The sequence below is a fragment of the Dissoconium aciculare genome (assembly GCF_010015565.1).
Source record: "Dissoconium aciculare CBS 342.82 unplaced genomic scaffold K489scaffold_18, whole genome shotgun sequence".
NCBI classification, from domain to species: domain Eukaryota; kingdom Fungi; phylum Ascomycota; class Dothideomycetes; order Mycosphaerellales; family Dissoconiaceae; genus Dissoconium; species Dissoconium aciculare.
Window position 1 is genome coordinate 141,161 of NW_022984968.1, and position 20,436 is coordinate 161,596.

The 20,436-nt window shown below is 52.8% G+C and overlaps 5 protein-coding genes and 1 non-coding gene across 6 annotated transcripts; 5 read left to right on the forward strand and 1 right to left on the reverse strand.

Annotated features, from left to right (window-relative positions):
- Positions 1–988: 988 nt before the first annotated feature.
- K489DRAFT_374295 (uncharacterized protein) lies at positions 989–5,407 on the forward strand (the record flags this gene model as incomplete). The annotated part of the gene is made up of 8 exons (XM_033603512.1): positions 989–1,684; positions 1,743–2,912; positions 2,977–2,979; positions 3,067–3,091; positions 3,204–3,206; positions 3,330–3,731; positions 3,794–4,577; positions 4,642–5,407. 8 exons carry the CDS (start codon positions 989–991, stop codon positions 5,405–5,407), a joined length of 3,849 nt encoding a protein of 1,282 aa, XP_033455490.1.
- A 5,321-nt stretch (positions 5,408–10,728) lies between these two features.
- K489DRAFT_374297 (uncharacterized protein) lies at positions 10,729–12,729 on the forward strand (the record flags this gene model as incomplete). Its single annotated transcript, XM_033603513.1, has 3 exons — positions 10,729–11,166; positions 11,232–11,460; positions 11,522–12,729. 3 exons carry the CDS (start codon positions 10,729–10,731, stop codon positions 12,727–12,729), a joined length of 1,875 nt encoding a protein of 624 aa, XP_033455491.1.
- Positions 12,730–13,298: 569 nt separating this feature from the next.
- K489DRAFT_94637 (uncharacterized protein) lies at positions 13,299–14,151 on the forward strand. Its single transcript, XM_033609061.1, has one exon. The coding sequence runs from the start codon at positions 13,613–13,615 to the stop codon at positions 14,084–14,086; it is 474 nt and encodes a 157-aa protein (XP_033455492.1). The 5' UTR covers positions 13,299–13,612; the 3' UTR covers positions 14,087–14,151.
- A 1,539-nt stretch (positions 14,152–15,690) lies between these two features.
- Positions 15,691–16,998, forward strand: K489DRAFT_327655 (Asp-domain-containing protein; the record flags this gene model as incomplete). The annotated part of the gene is made up of 3 exons (XM_033602009.1): positions 15,691–15,761; positions 15,815–15,845; positions 15,904–16,998. The coding sequence occupies 3 exons, from the start codon at positions 15,691–15,693 to the stop codon at positions 16,996–16,998; spliced, it is 1,197 nt and encodes a 398-aa protein (XP_033455493.1).
- Positions 16,999–17,636: 638 nt separating this feature from the next.
- On the forward strand, positions 17,637–19,447 carry K489DRAFT_391214 (MFS general substrate transporter; the record flags this gene model as incomplete). Its single annotated transcript, XM_033606668.1, has 5 exons — positions 17,637–17,734; positions 17,819–18,478; positions 18,532–18,765; positions 18,827–19,049; positions 19,121–19,447. 5 exons carry the CDS (start codon positions 17,637–17,639, stop codon positions 19,445–19,447), a joined length of 1,542 nt encoding a protein of 513 aa, XP_033455494.1.
- An 831-nt stretch (positions 19,448–20,278) lies between these two features.
- On the reverse strand, positions 20,279–20,351 carry K489DRAFT_t66. Its single transcript has one exon. It is a non-coding gene; the product is annotated as a tRNA-Thr (tRNA).
- Positions 20,352–20,436: the final 85 nt, after the last annotated feature.

Below are 20,436 nucleotides of genomic sequence, written 5' to 3' on the forward strand. Positions count from 1 at the left end.
CTGCCGTCACATGTACGCGCCGACTCCATCACGTCCAATTTGTGCGGGGTCGATTGGATCATCGAACCACCGGGACCTATCGCAGCACGCGTTGGATAGCAAGCATAGATCTGCAGTCTCATACGACTGCGCATTATGCCCGCACACCACGAATCGATTCTTATCAGGATGATCGTAGGAGGCCACACCTAAGCCGGCACTGAAGCTATCTCCCGGCAGCTGCAGGAGCAGCGATGAGCAGCCTTACGTGTTTAGAGAACCGAGGCAAGCTTGCCTTGCAATAGCACCCTTTGTCGGCGTGTCGGCGTGGTGCCAGCAGGTGCTTCCATTGCAGCTACAATGACCGATGCACGCCCTGGCGAGGACGTCGAGCGAGTAAATTGAGCCCAGGATCCGTTGTCTAAGTGCAAGTCCCAGCCGCGCGCACGCCATCCCGAGCCCTACCACAGCCGTGAGATGAGATGCCGTCCAAGTGACACGTCGGCGCAACAACCACGACCTATCTGGAAAGAATCCTCCCTCAATAATGTGGCAACAGAGCCCAACGGCACCCTTCAGATGGAATTAGATTTGCAGGTAGGTGTACATTCGCAAGGCTTGAAGCGGCGCGCTTCCGACCGGTGAGTTCGACGCTCGGGAAATTTGGTTCGCCAGTGATATCTACAGATTTGTGGGTATCTGTAGCTGGATAAGGTGAGTTCATTGCACAGCGACGCTATCAAAAACTCGCATGTAGCTCGATAATTGTCGACAAGCTCGAAGCCATGCTTCTCCGCCCATGCATGTCAAGATTTATTGGGCTGTGAGAGGCCGCCCCAGTTCCAAGAATGCTCTCCTGATGTTGCATCGGCCTGTATTCCATCGGTAAAGAATTTCGCATGTGCAGGCTGCAGCGATTGCTTATATAGGTCGAACCCGCTCGGTCACACTTCACTGATGAATCTATCGTCGTCATTCCTGAGCTGTGCATACTCGCTCTTCACAGACCATGACTCGCTCATCCCAGGACGAGAACTCTCACGCCTCGACGAAGGTTCCCGCCGATGACTACCTTCGTGCCCTGAGAAAGCTTCACACCAAGCTTGGCAAGAGTCTTGAAATTTGCGTCTGGAATGGCTTCACGAAACAATTTCTCCCACGGGATGTCTTCTCAACATTGTTCACTGAGGAGAAAATTCGCGCTTGTCTAGATAACCCGTCAGACCATCTCGTCGAATTTTTGTCCAATAGGGCGCAGAAGGTTTTTGCAACTGCTGTCATCAGCAGAGGCTATCGACCCTTGACGCCATTTCTCCGGCGCTGCTTCGACATCGGCCTCGACGACAAGCGCCTACCCATCAAGCCTTACTCCAGCCATGACGCACATAACGCACACATTGAGCCCACCATCGAATTTCGTGCATTTGCGGATTTCGAGAGCGTTGCAGACTCGGACGACAGCGATACGGATGCGGGTGTGGATGGCGACGACACACGTATCGATCATCTCCACTGGAGCAACTTTCATGATTTGCAATGGACTTTTCTTGCACCTGTCTTCGATGCCGCAAATAAATTGGAGCATACCTTCGACCCCTTGACTCGCTTCCCATTCATCCAATGGGGACCAGGCTCTGCTCAAGGTCATTTCGGATGGGTGCACGAAGCTGTCCTACATCCTGCCCACCATTTGAACTTCCCTTGGGTAAGCTTTTAGGGTCGTGGACCAGTCGTTGTATTTTTTGCTGACCGAGTGTCAACAGCCGGAGGGCGCGCCTTGTCGGGTCGCTGTGAAAGAGTTCAAGCGCTCACAGAAAGATGCGGAGACCAGCGATGAAGCACAACGGGCTTTCGAAGGAGAGGCGACTGTCTTGCACGATCTGAGTCAACTCGATCATCCCCACATCGTCGGCAGGATTGCAGCTATCGAATATGGCGACAAGTATATCCTGCTGTCCCAATGGGCGGATGGGGGCGATCTGCGGAAATATTGGTCAAGCAACCCCACGCCTAAACTCGATGAGCGCCTTGTTCGTCAAACGCTCATTCAACTCAGAGGCCTAGCTAACGCCATTCATGCTTTGCACACTGGAGACAGATTGAATCCTCTATCTCGTACGGCTACGATGAGAGATTCCCTGCCTGATGTACCAGGACGACCTCTGCTTCCGAAGATCGTCGCCGCTGACGATCCATCACAAGAAAGCGACATTCACTTCCGTCATGGTGACCTCAAACCAGAAAACATTCTCGTCTTCAACATACCGGGCAGCCAAATCGGCCTGCTCAAGATCGGTGATCTAGGCTTGGCGAAGCGGCATTATGCGCCGACAGTCCACCGACGGCAAGCCACAAGTACCAAGTACGGTACATTGTCTTATGAGCCGCCTGAAGCAATCACTATGCCGGCGCGGCCCCGCTCGAGGCGCTACGACATCTGGTCATTTGGCTGCATCATGTTCGAGACTATGATTTGGCTGTTGTATGGACATCAAGGGCTCAAGAGCTTCTGGGATCTGTCTGTCGACCCTGCCCGGGGCACTCTCTTCTTCACGACACGTGCTGCGCCAGTTGGCTACCAAGCAAAAGTCAATCGCCACACAAGCCTTTTGATGGAACGTATGTTGGCTCAAGACCTGACAGGCGCTGGGCCACCAGGTTGTGCTCTCCGAGATCTGCTCATATTGATACAGGAGAAAGTTCTCGTTGTCGACCTTCCTGACTTCAGCGAATCATCCTCGTGTCGCATCGATGCAGGAAGTCTCCTGACAGAAATGACAAACATCGTCGACAAAGCCAATGGTCGTGGTGGTGCAGATTATCTGCTGCCAAACATTCTTCGTAACTCGGGCCGACCGCGCAAGATTCCGATCGCCGTCGATTCTCCACAGCCTACCGCTGCACTCCTTGCCGTGCCTGGGGCTGCTCAAAGAGTAAGTGCTCTCAAGATGATGACAAAACCGGTGCTAGTGACATACTCACGACATTTCTTTCCAGGAAGTACGTCGACCAACCACCGAACATGATTCCTGGTGAAATGACAATGCTAATGGGCAGACTGTGAGTACCCTTGCCGTCGCTGGGTAGATGGCAGCTAACGGTATAACAGTATGTACGTAATTGAAATTCTCTCAAACCTGGTGGAACTTCACTGACCACATCGATCGCAGCATGTACGAATCCTGTTTGACTCGTCACGGTTCAATTGCTGACATTCCATGTAGCATGTGAGTCGTGAATCGTCTTGTTTTTGACACTGCCATCTAAATTCAACTCATCATGAATATGCAGGAGGTAAGATAATCTATACCATAACGATTTCAAGGCCGTCTGTAGCTGACTCGCTGTAGCCGGTAAGCATTGCCTCACAAAGTGCCTCTGCCAGAACCTGACTGAGCTGTTCAAGATCGACCGGAACGACTGGAAGCACCTTCTTGACAATGAATTCTCTGTGGCATACATGTCGACAGTTGCCAACAAGCTCGGCCTTGCAACTCGGAGGGCAAGCGATAAGCTGTGTCACAATTGCTTTCTCATGGTTATACAGCTACTCTCTCGCCCCGACGTTACTCGCCGCAGCCGCGATTGGAATGGAACATGTGCCCTTTGTTCGCTCCTTCGACGCATCTCATCGTCAAACCAACTTGATCTTGGGTTCGGCTATACCATACAGGTTGGGAGAATTGGCTCGAGACTCGCTATCAGCCGGAACGGACAGCCAGCTCGTTCTTTGTGCTTGGGTCAAGCTTATGGTATGTCATGGTGTTGCGGCTCGTGAGAAGATCACCCAAACGCTAACTTTTATGATATTTAGACCCAACGTCCAAGCATCAACACAAGACTATTCAGGTGTCATCGCCGCAACTGTTTGGCATCAGAAGCTTTGCCGTCTTCGAACTTCTTCGCCAATGGCTTCAAGACTGCGATCATCACACGCGATGTCGTCGTGATCCTGATCTACACGTCCTTGCCCAGGTGGAACTTCCAACAAGATTGGTCGCGATTGGCATGCCTTTAGAATCCATCATCAGGGTCGTGCATCCAGGGACAGCTGTAAAATATGCTGCAGTGTCCTATAGATGGGGCAATGTGTCGCGCCATCTCGATTATCAGACCACCCGGGCGAATTTGAAAAAGAAGGAGGAAGGAATATCCCTGGCAAGTCTGCCTCTGCTTCTTCAACATGCGATTGAAGTGGCCAGAGCAATCGGCATGGGTTACATTTGGATTGATGCATTGTGCATCATACAAGGCCCAGGCGGCGACTATGATACCGAGGCGGAACGCATGGAGACGGTATTCAGCGGCGCATATTGCGTCCTTGCAGCCAGCCGTGCTTCGGACGTCTCGGATGGATTTCTAGTAGAACGACCACAACGCGAAGTGATTACCGTGCCAATTCCTGACAGTCCGTCCATATTTATCGCTGAAGACATTGATCATTTCCAGCGCGACGTCATTGATGGAGAACTAAACCAGCGTGGTTGGGTCCTTCAAGAGCGGGCGCTGGCGCGACGAACGATATACTTTGCTGAAAGCCAAATCTACTGGGAGTGCGGAGAAGGCATAAGATGCGAGACATTGACTAAGATGTACAAGTACGTGGACCTCGGCGAGAATGAATAGATCATGACAAAGCATAATGGGAAATCACACTGACAGGTCAAGCAGTGGCGAAGCCGCCTTTCTCGGAGATGCAAATTTCCCTCGTGTCGCAGCCCACAACACCAAAGGCGGTCAGATCGTCTATTTCCAGCATCTCTATGAACAATATTCACGACTCGCTTTCACCTCCTTCCTCGACCGACCCATCGCCATCGCGGGTCTCGAACAGCGTCTGTGCCGGGCATTCGAGACCGACGGGAGTTTCGGCATCTTCGAACGCTATCGCGGCCGCTGCATTCTCTGGCATCGTGCGGCCAACGTAAATCGATTGGAACGGATCCTGTTCAGCTCCAACAGAGAACGCGTGCCTTCTTGGTCGTGGATGGCCTACATCGGCGGCATCACCTTCCTCGACTTACCATTCGACGAGGTCGAATGGGCGGACCGCGAAATGTCGTCGCCGTGGTCCAAGCAGCCCTGGAGATTCTACAGCGCCACTCAAACCTCCGCTTGGGCCGGCCGGACCACGAATCGCGGCGTTGTCCAGCTGCAAGTCCTGACCCGAGAATTCGTCGCACGCGTCAATCACCGGACTCATCCGGGGTACAAGCTGGTCTGGGATGCCGACGAGTCGCCGCTCGATTCGGTCCGGTGTGTCAACATCGCCCGGCATAAGGGCAGCGAATCGCCAAATTCGCAGTACTACGTATTGATTGTGAAGAAGCTCGACAACTTGGATGTGTATGAGCGGGTCGGTGTGGGCTGGCTGCCGAAGGAGGGCATTAACTTTGATCGAGAACGGATGGCTGTCACGGTGCAATGATCCGTCGGGTTCTGGAGTGGAATGTTGATTAAAGTCATCGAGTGCTGAGTTGAATTGACATTGACGATCAAGGTTTTCAATCTGGTTATTTTCTACACGGTCGTGAATGAGTTGTGCCACCACACGTCACCTGACCGTGCTTGATTTGTTCTTTGGCGAAAATTATCCCGCAGTATCTATGAAGCGCAATGCACGTCAGACAAACGCTCCAGGACGTGATCCAGACGTGTTGTTGCTCGTTCAATATCGATGCTAACACAACCCTCGGGCCTGGAAGTGATGAATCGTAACCCTAAACCCTAGTGAGGCGTCGTGCCCATGTGGGTGGACTTCATCTCTTCGGGAGGTTGGGTGAATCTCAAACGTGGTCTTGAGCTTCAACAAATTATACATGATAAACTTTTCCATAATAAAAGAACGGGGCATGCAGGTATGAAACCTACGTACTTCGCCCACACATCGATGGTGATTGACGCGATTGCAGTACGCCTCTTCGGGAGGTGTGGTAAGCTTTCGAGACGAAGCCGAACGCGAAGCCTCAGGGAAAGAGAAGATTTTCGATATTACTGTATTTTTACTCCTGTTGCTTGCACATGTAACCCGTTCGACAAGCCTGAGATCATGGCTTCGTATGAGCAGTGGGTGCTTCCATATTACAGTTTATTCTACTACTGCTCGGACAGTCACTCGGAAGCGCCTTTCGGAGTGGTTTGCTCACTGGTTGGCTAGGCCGATAACGCGACTAAGGGACGGACCGATTTCCATCTTGTTTTCGGCATTGTGTTGCCAGGTCGGCCTCGTAGCGTTGCCGGCTGACCTGCACTTATCTCTTCGCCCGATATCCATCGTTGCTCAGATAGATGGACAGCTCTTGTACCATGGCGCGGGTTCGATCCCCAGGTCTTCGACTTTAGCTAGTGACGGCAGACACCGAGCCAATGATATCTCTGGAGGGAGAGAGTTCCGGAACGATCCGTCTACTCTGCGAAGAGCTTCAAGCCTGAGGCATTTATCATCACGTGGAGATAATCTCCGAAGTCAGCCCAACCCCAACAATATTGCGCTCCACTATTCATCAAATCCAGTCGCTTGCGAGGGGCGCATCGGCCGGGAAGACGATGCCGGGATGAATCGATCGTTGCTCCAATTCTCGGATGGAACTCTCGGGCTTTCCTACTTTTCCGTCCACGTAAGAATCACGTAGAAATCCAAAGCGGATGCTTGATGCAAGCGAAACGTCGTAAGCTCGTACAGTAAATCCAGAACATGTGTGCGCGTATACACAAATGCGCAATGCTGCACACAGCCGACAGAGATAGCTCTCCCCACTGGGCCGTCATCATGTCAGGCACCACGTCCTCCACCTGCATGATGACCACCCGCCTGAGTCCAGATGACGATACACCGCAGCAATTGTATGCAGCTACAGGAGACCCGGCCATTCATGTGGCACCCCCGAAGCGAGGGCCGTCGTGTCTGCGGTGGGACGCGCAAGAGAAGGGTGGCGGTGCAAAGGTCGAGGGACCCAATCATCCGCGGTGGGAGACAGACTCTTGCGCGGATGGGTCGCAGCTCGCTGACGATGCTACTGCAATGCAATGCACCGCACATCATGTTATTCCGGGTTTTTCTTTTCTGCTCGTCACGCTCACCCTCACCTCACCTGGCTAGATCGTACATGACGGTTGCGTGCTGGAGGCTCTGCCGCCCACGCACTCTGGATCATTACTACTGCATGGAATTGGCGTATACGAGCGCGGCCAGGCTGAATCGAGCTTAAGACAACGCCTGTCAGCTGTATGTATTGCTACACAGCGCCAGTCTACCATCACCCTCGTCATGGGTTCCCACCACTGCTGGGAATAGTGGGCGAAAGAAAGCTGCAGCCTAGAAGCGACTGTGGTGGTTCAGCACTACTGTACCTTTTTCTTTTTGTAATGCTATAGTAGTCTCTGATTAGTAGCACAGAGAGGCCGCCCCGCGGGTTCGCAGCCGAATCAAGACAAATGATGCAGGTGGGATGTTTTTTTTCCTCGCGCGGTCCGATGACCATACTGGTGCATACAGACACTACGCGAATAGGCGCCATATCTTACCGAGAGGGAACGATTTGAATTCCTGTTATTACAAGATAAGCAAATTGTTGGCAGTGGATGATGCGAAAGCGATATATACGACAAACTGCGTAGCCGTCGTTGCAGGGTACGCGTCAGGACTCGTCCCGTGGAGGATCTTGGAGAACGCCCTCTGACACTACAGTGCCTGTTTGCGTGACGGATCGCCTGAAAAATCTGGGCGTGTACGCCGTTGATGTCAACGCCGGCCAGCCTTGCCAGAATCACCCCGCCAGAGAGAAGAGGACCAGGGCATATCGAGGCACATTTCTATGGTTGAGAGATATACTGTTCATTGAACAAGATTCGGTATTGCCGTTTGGTTGGCATGTCGGGGTAATGGTTCGCGACGTTTTTTGTCTCGAGATCTATCTGGAGAGGAGAACGTCGGGTTGCTATTGAAACATGAGCGAATAGCATTTCGCAACCGCGGGCCATGGCGATATTGGGTGAAGACTGTGAGGAGTCTGATGTTCATTAAGTGCTGGATACATTTGATACCGTCAAGAGAGCGCGCAGAAATGTTCACGGCCGCAGCGGCGAAAGGCCACGTTCTCGAACCCTCAAGCCCTAGACAGCACACGGTTGTTGTCCGGCACTTCTCTTGAGGAGGGGGAGTGGGAGAGAAAGAAGCGCATTTTTGCCATGCGAACGACAAGGAATGAGTTTTATACATGTCAGCAAGTACCGTGTGTCCTATTAGGCATGGGTAGTTTCTACAAGAGGCGATCGATACATGAAGCGGATTAGATTGTGGAGCTTCTCTGCGTTGCACATGGTAACGTCCATGGTGGATTGACGGCAAAGGCTCGGAGCGCGGTTTCAAGATGTGTATGTTTGTGGGTATGCGACGGGATGATCCCGGGAGCGGAAAATTGTCTTGGAGAAATATTACTGTAGAGAGATAGAGATCGACGTATTGGGCGTGTGCATTGATGTATCACGATGTATCATTATTACCAGAGGAGGAAAAAAGGAATACCGGATCGAAGATTGGAGGAGGGAGGGGCGGGCCATGGAAATTACAAGGCTGCCGATCGGGGGGGACAGCCCTACTTTCTTGCGGGCTGCTAGTCCCATTGGCGGCGTCGAGTGAGATCCAACCAAAATCACGATTTAAAATGAACCGCGCAGGCAGAATACGAATTGAATACTGCAGGTGCCCGGACTGACATGCAGAAAGGGGTGCGGCCGCACGCGCGGGCGAGTCGAGCCGAGAAGCCTGGCGATTATTCCTCGACAGGCCCATGGTTCCTCCTTGATTTGAATCTTCCACCGCGCCGCGTCTGGAGGATCTGGTGTCTTTGTTTGGCGTGTCTCCGCCTGAGCGAGAACTTTCTCCTTTAATCGGAGCCTCTTCTTCGGTGGTCGTTCAAGAAAATGCTAAGCCCCCGAGGATTGGATGTGGTGATCGGCGAGGACCATTGGGGAAAGCCAAAATGACCGTTGTCATGTGTACTCATCGTCAGTCATCAACAGCTCTTTCGCAACTGCTGCGCAATTGCTTCTTGCCTTCTACTATGTATGATATAGCTCGGTTTCCGGAAATTTTCCTCCAAGCTTGCGTCGCGTGTCGCTCCCCAAGTTCCAGAAGTGTCGCGCTTCCCGCACATTTCAACTGGTGGGCTTGCCTCATCACGGGCGAAAACGATCAGGGGGACGAAGCAACAGCGAGAGTTCAAGAGGCGACATTTTAACTTTACAGTAGGTCCACGATCAATTAAATCCAACGGGGCACGGTAGACAGGACAGAGACAACGGACGTGACAGAGAGAAGAAGGGGGAGGTGCTTAAGCTGGTCCGGGCGAGCGGCACTAGTAGCGACTGGAGCCAACCAAATTGCCCGCGTCCCAACGTGGTTTGAGCCTGGCATGCCCATTTGCTTTACGGGACTAGGCCTAAACCGTCGCGCCAACTTCCCTCCAACTCAGCTGGAGCTCATCAAATGAGAGTTGCTACGACGTCCCTCCTGTGTGCTCCGAGAGAGAGAGAGCAAGGTCGGCCTCACATCAGAAAATATCCCGGGTCCGACTTGTGGTCGCGTCTCCTTTCTTTTCCCATTGCTTTTGGGTTGCTGTGCTGCACGATAGTCGGAGGCACGCAAGCGATCGCCCTTCCTATGTTGCCTTTTTCTGTCTCTGTTCACCAGGAGCAGGAAGGTATTGGATTGTCGCTGTACGATCCGTCGTTCCGCGGTGGTGGAATATTCCACGCAGTATTGCTCTTATACATTTCGCTTGTTGTCAGCCTGCGCTACGACCGGGTCGCCTCCCATGCAGACGCTGCGTCTAATAGAGACCCTCACCGAATGGATGCTACAACCGTGGTACGGTTCCGATCCGGCTCCACGAAGGATAGAGAGTCAGCACTGAGTAATAACGCACGAGAAGTGCCTGAGTAGGCACAACATATAGCACAGGATTGTCCATTGTGCCTCGAAATTGCTGTGCGTCGTATACGTCTCTGTCTACTGTACTGCCGAGTACTATCTAGACACTCGAAGGCTGTGCTGGCCTGTGTGGTGGTGTTTTTTTTTATTAACATTACTATATACAGTAGTGCTGTGGTAATAGGCGTAGCAGATCTCCTGGCCCCCGTCGCGCTAGCTCAGGGTATCGTTTGGCCTGGCTCTCGCATTCTCCCTCCACCACTCACATTGCGCGCAGCCTGTCACTCTCGCGCTCTCAGTCTCGCCCTCTCTCCACGCCGCACATCTCTCATCTCGTCTCTCGCCCTCTCTCTCACAAGCAACTTTCTGGGTGTGACTTGTCTGTCAGAAAGCTATACACACACACACACCTCTCCTATGCCCACCACCACCATCATCTAATCTCCCTACACTGGCCTCTCTACTCTCTCTCCCTACTCTCACACTCGTCTCTCTCTCCTTGTTTTTTTCTCGGACATCCTCAATACAGACACCTTCGCCGCCTAATTCATACCCACCTTTTACTCTCTCTCTTACCTCCCTCGATTCTCGCTCTGTTACTCGACTTCCTGTCAGACATTAATTCGACAACTCGTCAATCACTCACTCACTCCTCACTCTCTCTCCATACCATCACCTACTAATCAGTTGGCGGAGAAAGAACGGGGCCTCCAGTGTGTGATCGTTGCGATTGTCCTCGAGAATCCGAATCGGCCTACACCCTTCGACCATAATTAATACCTTTTGCATGAGCGAGGCCGCGCAGCGATAATTCCAACATGAATCAATCCACATACCTGTGGGTTACCCGGTGCATACCAGTGCTCAGCTGTGTCGGCATTGGTGTCCTGCTCTTCCTCTCATTCGTTGTCGCTCCCTACGGCCGCGGCGAGAAGGGCAAGCATCATGGTGAAGCGACCTACCCACAGCTGCTCCTCAGCGGCTACTGCATCTTCCTACACATGCTCTCAGTCATCTTCCCATTCCGTCTGGTTTGGGCCATGTCCGACTTGACCAAGAACATTCGCGAGGCCGCCAGCGTCATGCCCAACACTCGCCGACGACGCGTCCAGAGCATCAAGAACGACGAAGGCACCGCTCAATTCCCCGTCCCATTGTTCGTCATCCTGATTCCGGCATACAAAGAGGAGGTTGATACCCTGGAAGAGACCCTACGCGTTTTGGCTTCACACCCGCAGGCGAGGCACAGCTACCATGTGAGTGTGCCCAGGACAACATTCGATTGTTGTTCAATTTGTTGTCGAGACTAACAGCAAAACAGGTCTACCTGGCTATGGAGGAGAAGGAAGAGAAATCCGCCTTGAAGGCCGCCAGCTTGTGCTCCGGTTTCGAGAAGTGCTTTTTCCGTATGAGCTACACCATGCACCCAGCTGGAATCCCTGGTGAGGCACAGGGCAAGAGCAGCAACGAGAACTGGGCTGCCAAGGAGGCCATGAAGGAATACTCCGACCCTCTCGTTCGCCAAAACACGATCATCACCACCATGGATGGTGAGTAGTCTTCCCAGACCACATTTTTTGAGCAATAGCTGACTAGTCTATCCTTTCACAGCCGACACTCACCTCTCCTCCCGCTACTTCACCCAGATCGCTCGTATGCACACGGAACACGCCGAGACCAACGAGACCACCATCTACGTTCCTCCGCTTGTCTTCGACCGTAACCTCCACAACATCCCGCTCCCGGTCCGAACTGCCGATATGATGTGGGCTGGAGCCGGAATTTCCAGTCTGCACAGCGCCTCCACCGTCTGCATCCCTACCTCCGTCTACTCCCTGCCTATGACTCTCGTCGAACATGTCGGAGGATGGGACACCGACCCAGGTTCAATTGGTGAAGATCTTCACATGTACCTCAAGTGTTTCTTCGCTCTGTCTGGTAATCTCACCACCCGCATCGTCTACGCCTCCGCCAGTCAATGCAACGTCAGTGCCGACACCAAGGGCATCAAGGGTTACTACGACGGTCTCGCCGCACGATACAAGCAAGCTCTCCGTCACATGTGGGGTTCCCTGGACAGTGGTTTCGCCGTTCGTGAGGCGTTGAAGATGTTCCAAAGACACCAGAAGGCTGCCAGCGCTCAAGAGAGTGACTTGCCTACTACTTCACCAGAGTTCGTATCCCCAAGATCTATCACTGGAGAACATGTGCTGACCTCTTCCTCCAACAGGGCCAATTGGACTGCTTTCTACGCTAGCACCGGTCTCCACAAGTCTCTGATTCCGAAGATGGCCGATGGCGAGCGCTGCCCCCCTCGATCGATCAACAAGTACAACCTGATGACCGTCTTCCACCGTCTGTTCGAGGCTCACTTCCTTCCCATCCATTTGGCTGTCATCCTCTCGACAAGCGGAATCTACACCCTGTTCTATCCGACGTTCCTGATTCCCCCGACCTTGAAGATGGCGCTCGACATTTCGGGTTGGTGCCGGCTTTGCGGTTTCTGCACCATGCTCTTCTTCTTCTACCTGTACGAACGCTACCACCGCCTCTGCGTTGGTCTCCGACAAGAGGAGATGCGTCGTGCTGGCATGCTCGAGGACATGAAGCAGGGCGATGGATTCACCCATAACACCTTCCAGTTCGCTGGTATCCTGGAAGCCGTCCTCTTCCCGATCGGCGGTTTCGCGTTCGGTGCCATTCCCGCGTTACACGCTGCGATATGCCATCTGTTTACCGACAGGCTGACATACGTGGTGAGCTTGAAGCCGAATTTTGCTCTCAAACAATGGAAGGATGTCAGCACCATCGCCCCATGAAGTGGGCCGCGTGTCACGAAGCGTTCCCGAACTCTCAGCAAGTTTCCAGAAATGGAAGAACAAACAAGAGCACAATAGAGACGCGTGTGCCACAGATGCCGATTCAAGCATGATTCGTCGGGCACACGATGACGGTGGACCTACCGCTTCCTTCATGCCTCGCTCTCCATGATTTGTTCTTCCGCGTGTGCTTGCTTTTGCCTTGTGCGTTTTTTTCTTCTTTCCGGTGCTTCTCGGCGAAGCATTTAATTGCATTGGGAAGCGATGTTTATCATCTCGAAGGCGTTTTCAGTGTGCATTTCTTTTTTCGTTCGTCTCCATTTCGTCACATCACCCAAAGCTAGACGGGCTGACCCTCGGCGCGAACGTCGAGCGACAACCACCTCCCCTGCACCTAATCTGCACAAAAAGCACGAGACCCTCCAATTCTTGCAATAAAGTTTAATACTTCTTGTCGCGACGGGAAACAAGGCGCCTTTCGCTCAACGCCTGCTCTGACGGACATCTGTCGGGCCCATTGACGGCGCGGTGTTTGAGATTTTCTATTGAGATGCACTGGGAAAGAAAGACAAAAACAAAGGACAGGTGTTCTCGGAGTGGCAATTCTGGGGGGGGCTGCTTACATTGGACAAGGGAAGATATGAAAGACCAGGAAGAGAGGTCCGAGAGACCATGGGAAATTTATGGGTATAGAACGGGGTTTTTGTTTTTCCATCATCATCAATATCACCCCATTATCATCATCGTCGAGGAGGGAGCGGAGGACAGCGCAAGAGCCAAAGCAAAGGAACACTTGATAGCAAACAAACATGCACGCGCGCATCGCCTGGGACAGAAAGCCAGCGATCGCGAGAAAGGGAAGAGAAGTTGATTGCTCGGGATAATGTCTATTTTGTTGCTCACTTCCCCCGAACAATCAAAGAACTACCTTTTCACTCCTCCAACAATGCTCTCCAATTCCTCTCAATGTTCTCGTCGTTTTGGCTCGTATTCCTCGGCTGCGCTCATGTCATCGTCCTTCTTTCTGATGCTTTATCACTGCCACGTGGGCGTCGTGACCTTCCCGGAACAAGCTCCACCTTATCCTCCTCCTCCTCCTCATCCCGCCGCAGCGCATGTGGGGACTACAGTAACATCTGCTCCTTTCAGACGCGGAACACTGCACCTTCAGCGAACAGCTCATCTTTTTCCCTTTGTTCGGATACATTCATCCGTGCATCATCAACGAACGCGCCTTTCTTCACCATGGGGTGCCTTATGTTGGGACACGCGCACCTCCATGACGCGTGAAGCGAGGTTAAAGTGCTTGCATGGGTTAGCGCGGCGGTGCGAAGTTGGCCGTGCCTGGGGGCGGTAGTGTCACGAGGTTTCACTGCTCGTCGATTCCCGTCTTTGAGGCAACATCAATCCCGATGATTCGAGTATCGACGACATTTGGGCTGCTCCGATACCACGTAGGGAGGGCCTTAGGCGTTGTTGTGTGATCTCATGAATTGGACGGAGATTCATCCGTGTGGCTGCTGTGCAGATATATGCCCTTGCAAATGGTGGCTTGAGGGCCAGGTATAAGAGTAGTCCTAGCACTACGAGAAAGAACAACGCCGACATGGAGAAATCGCGGAAGCACACATTTTCGACCCGCAGGAAGCAGGTCAGTGATCAACTCTGCCTTTGGACGAAAGTCTCGTTACTCAATTACTGAGGTCGAAAGATCTAAATCGAGCTGAGGGCTTTCATGACATCCATCTGTGTGTGATGTTCGGGTTAGGGTTGGCTTCATTCGTGCTTTCCTCCGCAAAGCCGTGGCGACAGCATAGCCAGTCAGGCAGACATAGATCAATCATAGATCCTACGTTTACGACATCGATACAGCAGAACACTTGACATATCTTGAATAATGCACATTCCGATGTCGTCAGCATGAATTTGTGCCCAACACGAGCATGTTACGGAAGGAAAGGGCCATGGTCGTGATCTCGGTAGGGCAATCCTCCGTGTGCGCGGTAATCGGGCCGCTTGAACCAGGCAGATATCCCCCCAGCCCGCGGTGTCTATCTATGGCTCGTTGCGGCGTAAATGCTGTGCCTTCTCCCGGACCTGTGTTTGCCGCATCTCAACACGGGAATTAGGTTACGACATAAAGTATCACAGCATACACCTGGAATCTTGATATGTGTAATAATAATAAGTGATTGAAGAGGGACGCGTGGGATCTGTCTGGGAATGGCGATTCACCTGGACTTGCACGTGAGATATGTCGCGCATTACGTGATCATCCGTTGTCAGTCACCGAGGACGATTCTTTGGACTACAGGACCGGACTGGGCCAGCTGACGCGCTGGATTTGCGGATGTTGTGCACCCAGATCGAGATGGGACGTGTGGGCGAGACTGTACTGTACCTGCGCCGGGAATCCGTCTCCACCACTCCTTTCCCTGTATGTACTACTTCGTGCTTCAGGTCGAATATGGAGGACATGGTGTCGTTGACGATGAGAATCGATAGCGTGATGTGCCCAAGTCGTGGTCACATGCGTGCTCGATCTGGGAGCAATTAATAGAACGTAGCAACAGTTGGTGCTCATCAGCCTTGTTGGTGGACAAGGTACAGTATGAAATATACCGGGTGTGGAGAGGATGATGCGGTAAAACATGGCACAGGCTAGTCTCTCCTCCACCCCACGGATCTAGCCGACACACATGACGTGGTCCAAGTCAAGCCACTTCCCGGGCGGTTGCGGTAGGCAACTGCCATGCCATGCCATGCTAAGCAGAGAGAGAAGAGAGCTGCTCCATCATCGATAGCTAGCTGGAGAGGTACAGCCAGCGCGCGTGTCCATCCCAGTCGCCTCCGCTTTGGTCTGACGGCATCACTCTACAACTACACAACCCTCTTCCTCTCTTCCTCTTCCTCTCTCTCTCCATCATACCATAACAACACCCACCCTATCGATCAGCAATCATGAAGGGTTCCACTCTCTTCAATGCCGCGCTCGTCGCTGGCAGCGCCACTGCGGCCGTCCACAAGATGAAGTGGGTCATGATCGCCGTCGAGCTGGAAACGAGCTGTGCTAACAGTCACCTAGGCTTGAGAAGATCTCTCTCGACGAGCAGCTTGTAAGCATTAAAATGCGCAATACCGACAAGACGATCTTTGAGCTAATGATCAATCCAGGCTGGCATGACCATCGAGCAGCACGCTGAGCGCCTCACCCAGAAGTATACCGGCAAGAGCCAGAACCGCATGGGCGAGATGTTCAAGGAGACTTCCATCCGTCCCCAGAAGGGCCACCCGGTCGCTGTTGACAACTTCCTCAACGCCCAATACTTCTCCACCATCGAGATCGGCACTCCTCCGCAAGAGTTCAAGGTTGTCATGGACACTGGTAGCTCCAACCTGTGGGTGCCCAGCCGCGACTGTGGATCCATCGCCTGCTACCTGCACTCCAAGTACGACCACGGCGAGTCGACCACATACAAGAAGAACGGCTCCGACTTCGCCATCCAGTACGGTTCCGGCAGCCTTGAGGGTTACATCAGCCAGGACACCGTCGCCCTGGGTGATCTTACCATCAAGAACCAGCTCTTCGCTGAGGCCACCAACGAGCCTGGTCTCGCTTTCGCCTTTGGCCGCTTCGACGGTATTCTCGGCCTTGGTTACGACACCATCTCCGTCAACAAGATCCCTCCTCCATTCTACAACCTGGTCGACCAGGGATTGATTGACGAGCCCGTCTTTGCTTTCTACCTCAGCGACACCGCCAACTCTGGCTCCCAGTCCGAGGCTGTCTTCGGTGGCGTCGACGAGAACCACTACACCGGTCCCATCACCAAGATCCCTCTCCGCCGCAAGGCTTACTGGGAGGTTGACCTCGACGCCATCACCTTCGGCGACCAGACCGCTGAGATCGAGAACACCGGTGTAATCCTCGACACCGGCACTTCCCTCATTGGTCTCCCCAGCGCGTTCGCTGAGCTCCTCAACAAGGAGATTGGCGCCAAGAAGGGCTTCAACGGCCAGTACACCGTCGACTGCAAGGCCCGCGACACCCTCCCCGACCTCACCTTCACCTTGACCGGCCACAACTTCACCATTGACGCCCACGACTACATCCTTGAGGTCCAGGGCAGCTGCATCAGCGCCTTCATGGGCTTCGATGTCCCCGCCCCTGCCGGTCCTCTTGCCATCCTCGGCGATGCTTTCCTCCGAAAGTGGTACTCCATCTACGACCTGGGCAACAACGCCGTCGGTCTCGCCAAGGCCAAATAAATGAAACGCAACCCCGTCTCGAATATCCTTTGCTCCGATATGATCAGGAATGATGGAAGAGACTTGTGAAAGTGCAGAGCATTCGCTCACCCACAACGCCACACTGTATGAATTTACTTAGGTCGAAAATGGATAATGGGAAATTTGTTCATTGAAGACCGAGTGCTTTCTCGTTTGTTTCTCTCCTATGTGTTGGGTATCGGGTCGTTCCATTTGTCGTAATACAGTAATAACACCTTCCTATGCCTCGTTTCACCTGTCGTGTGACTGTGCCACTCCACACGCCAGGACTTTCCACTTTTCGCCTGGTGCCCTTATCCCATAAATCACAAGCGGAGGCCCCTAGAAAACTAGCGGGATGCGCTGGCGAACCTTTCAACGCTATAACATCTCACATCACCAAATTCTCATCAATCTTGAGTCACGAAATCGTGTGACACGAATTCGATTCAATCAATCTTCATCGCAGAGAGTGCCGCTGATCCCTCAATCCCGACTTCGCCCGGGATCTAACTAGACGACTAGTGCTTACCAACAAGCCCGAGCTCGGACGTGCGACTCCACTGCCTGCCAATGTTTTAATATGATCTCCAATGCCCATATTCTGTACCCGGGTACTCTCCCATTGATCTTCTGAAATGGCAACGACCATAACAACGACCATTGAGCTGCAGACCTTTGAGCCAAAATCGGACCACGTCACGATCAACAGTTCTCCCCTTCCCGTCTCCTCTCCGTCCGATGAACGACTTGCGGTGCCAGCTGCTGGACAGCCCGATGGATCACCAAGCAACGAAGCAATCACAGTCCTTTCGACAAGTCGAGCAATATTCGTCGTCGCTCAATTGATCGGCCTGCAGTTGTTTTCCAGCTTCTGCAACGGCATCGCCGTGGTCGGCCTGCCCGCGATCATCGACGAGGTCAAGTTGGACTCGGGCCTGCTCCTCTGGCCCACTTCCGTCTTCTACCTAACGGCTGGTTCCTGTTTGATGCTCGCGGGATCGATCGCAGATGTTGTGGGTACGCGGCCTATGATTCTAGCGGCGAACATGCTGCTCATTGCGAGTGCGTTTGCCTGCGGCGCGGCGCGGTCTGGAGGCGAACTCATCGCGTTCCGTGGCCTGCAGGGTGTTTCATTCGCCATGGCGGTCCCGGCGTCGGTTTCGATCATCTCGACCAACATTGCATATGGACGGCCGCGGAACCTGGGCTTTTCTTGTCTTGGATTCTCAAGTCCGCTCGGGTTCTTGATGGGTCTCGTTCTGGGCGGTGTCATGGTGGACAGTGTCGGATGGCGTCCAGCATTCTACCTTGCTGGAGCTACTACTGCTGCGTTGGGTGTGTTTGGCTTCTGGGCTTTGCCAAAGGATCCTCAGCCCAGGCCCATCCGCACGGTGTTCAAACAACTAGCTTTGGACATTGACTGGGTGGGGACGGGGATCCTCAGTGCTGGAATCACCATTCTGTCATACGTTCTGGCGTAAGTTTTCAAAAGTCTTTGGTATTACTGATACGATGACTTACAATTGACAGAATGCTCTCATCTGATATCAACAACATCCGCCATGCTACCTATATTGCGCTGTTGGTCATCAGTGTTGCCACCATCCCAGTTTTCATCTGGTGGATGAACCATCAAGTGAAGCACAGCAGTCCAGCAGTGATGCCGAACGCACTCTGGCGCAACGCCAGCTTCACCAGCGTTTGCATCATGGTCATGCTTTCCAACGCAGTCAGCAATAATATGGAATTGTTCTGCAGCCTGTTGTAAGTGCTCAGTCTGTGCCTCATGCTGTCCGGAAAAAAGCCAGTATTGACCATTTCCCAGCTTCCAGCAAGTCCAAGGTCTCTCAGCACTGGAAGCATCGATTCGTATCCTTCCAGCCCTCGTCACAGCGGTGCTCATCAACATTTCGGTTGGCTATTTCGTGAATCGACTGCCGGTCATGTTGGTCGTATTAATTACCGCCGCGATCGCCTCCCTATCGCCTCTTCTCATGGCTGTCATCAAACCTGAATGGCCATACTGGTATATGGCGTTTCCTGCACAAGTAAGCGAATCCCATCACCTATCATATGCCGTTGAGAAAGTATGACACTTTGCTGACATGCTCCCACCCAGGTCTTCCTGCAAGTCTGCACCAACACCCTCTTCACTGTCGGTCTGCTCATCATCTCTTCCGTCTTCCCCTCCCGCACCCAGGCCCTGGGCGGCGCAGTCTTCAATACCTGCGCGCAACTAGGCACCTCGATTGGATTGACCATTACTCAAGTTATCACGGAATCCGTCACGGCCAAGTCGGACGAAGTCGACAAGTCATCCCCTAAAGCCTTGATGGATGGCTATCGCGCTGTGTTCTGGACTCTGTTCGCTATGATGCTTGTGGTATTTGTTTCAGGTGCACTGGGATTGCGTCGGGTGGGCAAGATTGGCGTCAAACAGGATTGATCGGGGCGTTTCTGTCTGAAGCACGACCGCTGGCACGGTGAGAATAGATATAGATATCGTTAGGGATTTATAGAGCATCTAGCGTTGATGTACCATGCGCCCATTTTTCGCTAGTATTTGCACTATAGAGACCAGGGTCCTGCGATTAGAAGAGCCGGTCTCTATAGCAAATTGCCCAATAAAGCCAAAATGGAAACTTTGGTTCTCTGCTAGCTGCTGATCGTAGTATATGAATCCAGTCTTCTAGCCCCTGCACAAAGCATGACGCCCTTGTGGTCGTCATAGTGCTAAGACATTTCAGATATACGGAAATGCGCCGTTTTAGTCGCCAAATCTGAAGGCTGAGCCATGATCAGTTGATATATGTCTTTGTCGGCGAAATCAGGCATCGGAGCCTTTCAAATGCACAGAGTGAGTACAAATCCGCCGGCTGGCGGACGCGAGCTATGTCGATCTCAAGAGTGATCGCCCATCAGAAGCTTTGTGCGATACATCCATAAGGCGAGCCCAAGCATTCCGAACACTTTCATCGGAACAAACCCCGATCTGGGGCATCCTGCGATCAGGACGAATGCGAATTACATATTGAGCAAGTAATGTAGTAAAGATGCGAATCGACTTCGTCTCGTCTTTGGTGAGGAGGGACCGCTGGCCACATCTGGCCAGGACCAGCCTCCGTACATCAGAGGTGGCCACAAGCAAGTCAAGCAAGTCTGGAGCCTGGACTTGGCTTGACTTGAGGCCTCAAAACCGTGGGCTTGACTTGCTTGAGAGGTCCGAGGGGATGGCTTGACTTGCTTGACTCGGCTTGAGCCAAAAGGCCAAAAGTTCAGCCACCTGCGAGAATTGAATTCGCGACCTTGGAGTCTACGATCCCCTTGCTCTACCGCTGAGCTAAGATGGCCAGAGCCATAACAGCTGGACCATTTGTGCCGATGTCTGACCCGGTGTTTTCGGGGCATTTCAATGCTCTCCGAGGGGTGGTTTCT

Coding starts and splice junctions, on each gene's coding strand:
- K489DRAFT_94637 (XM_033609061.1), top strand. CDS start 13,613: ATGTCTATTTTGTTGCTCACTTCCCCCGAACAATCAAAGAACTACCTT.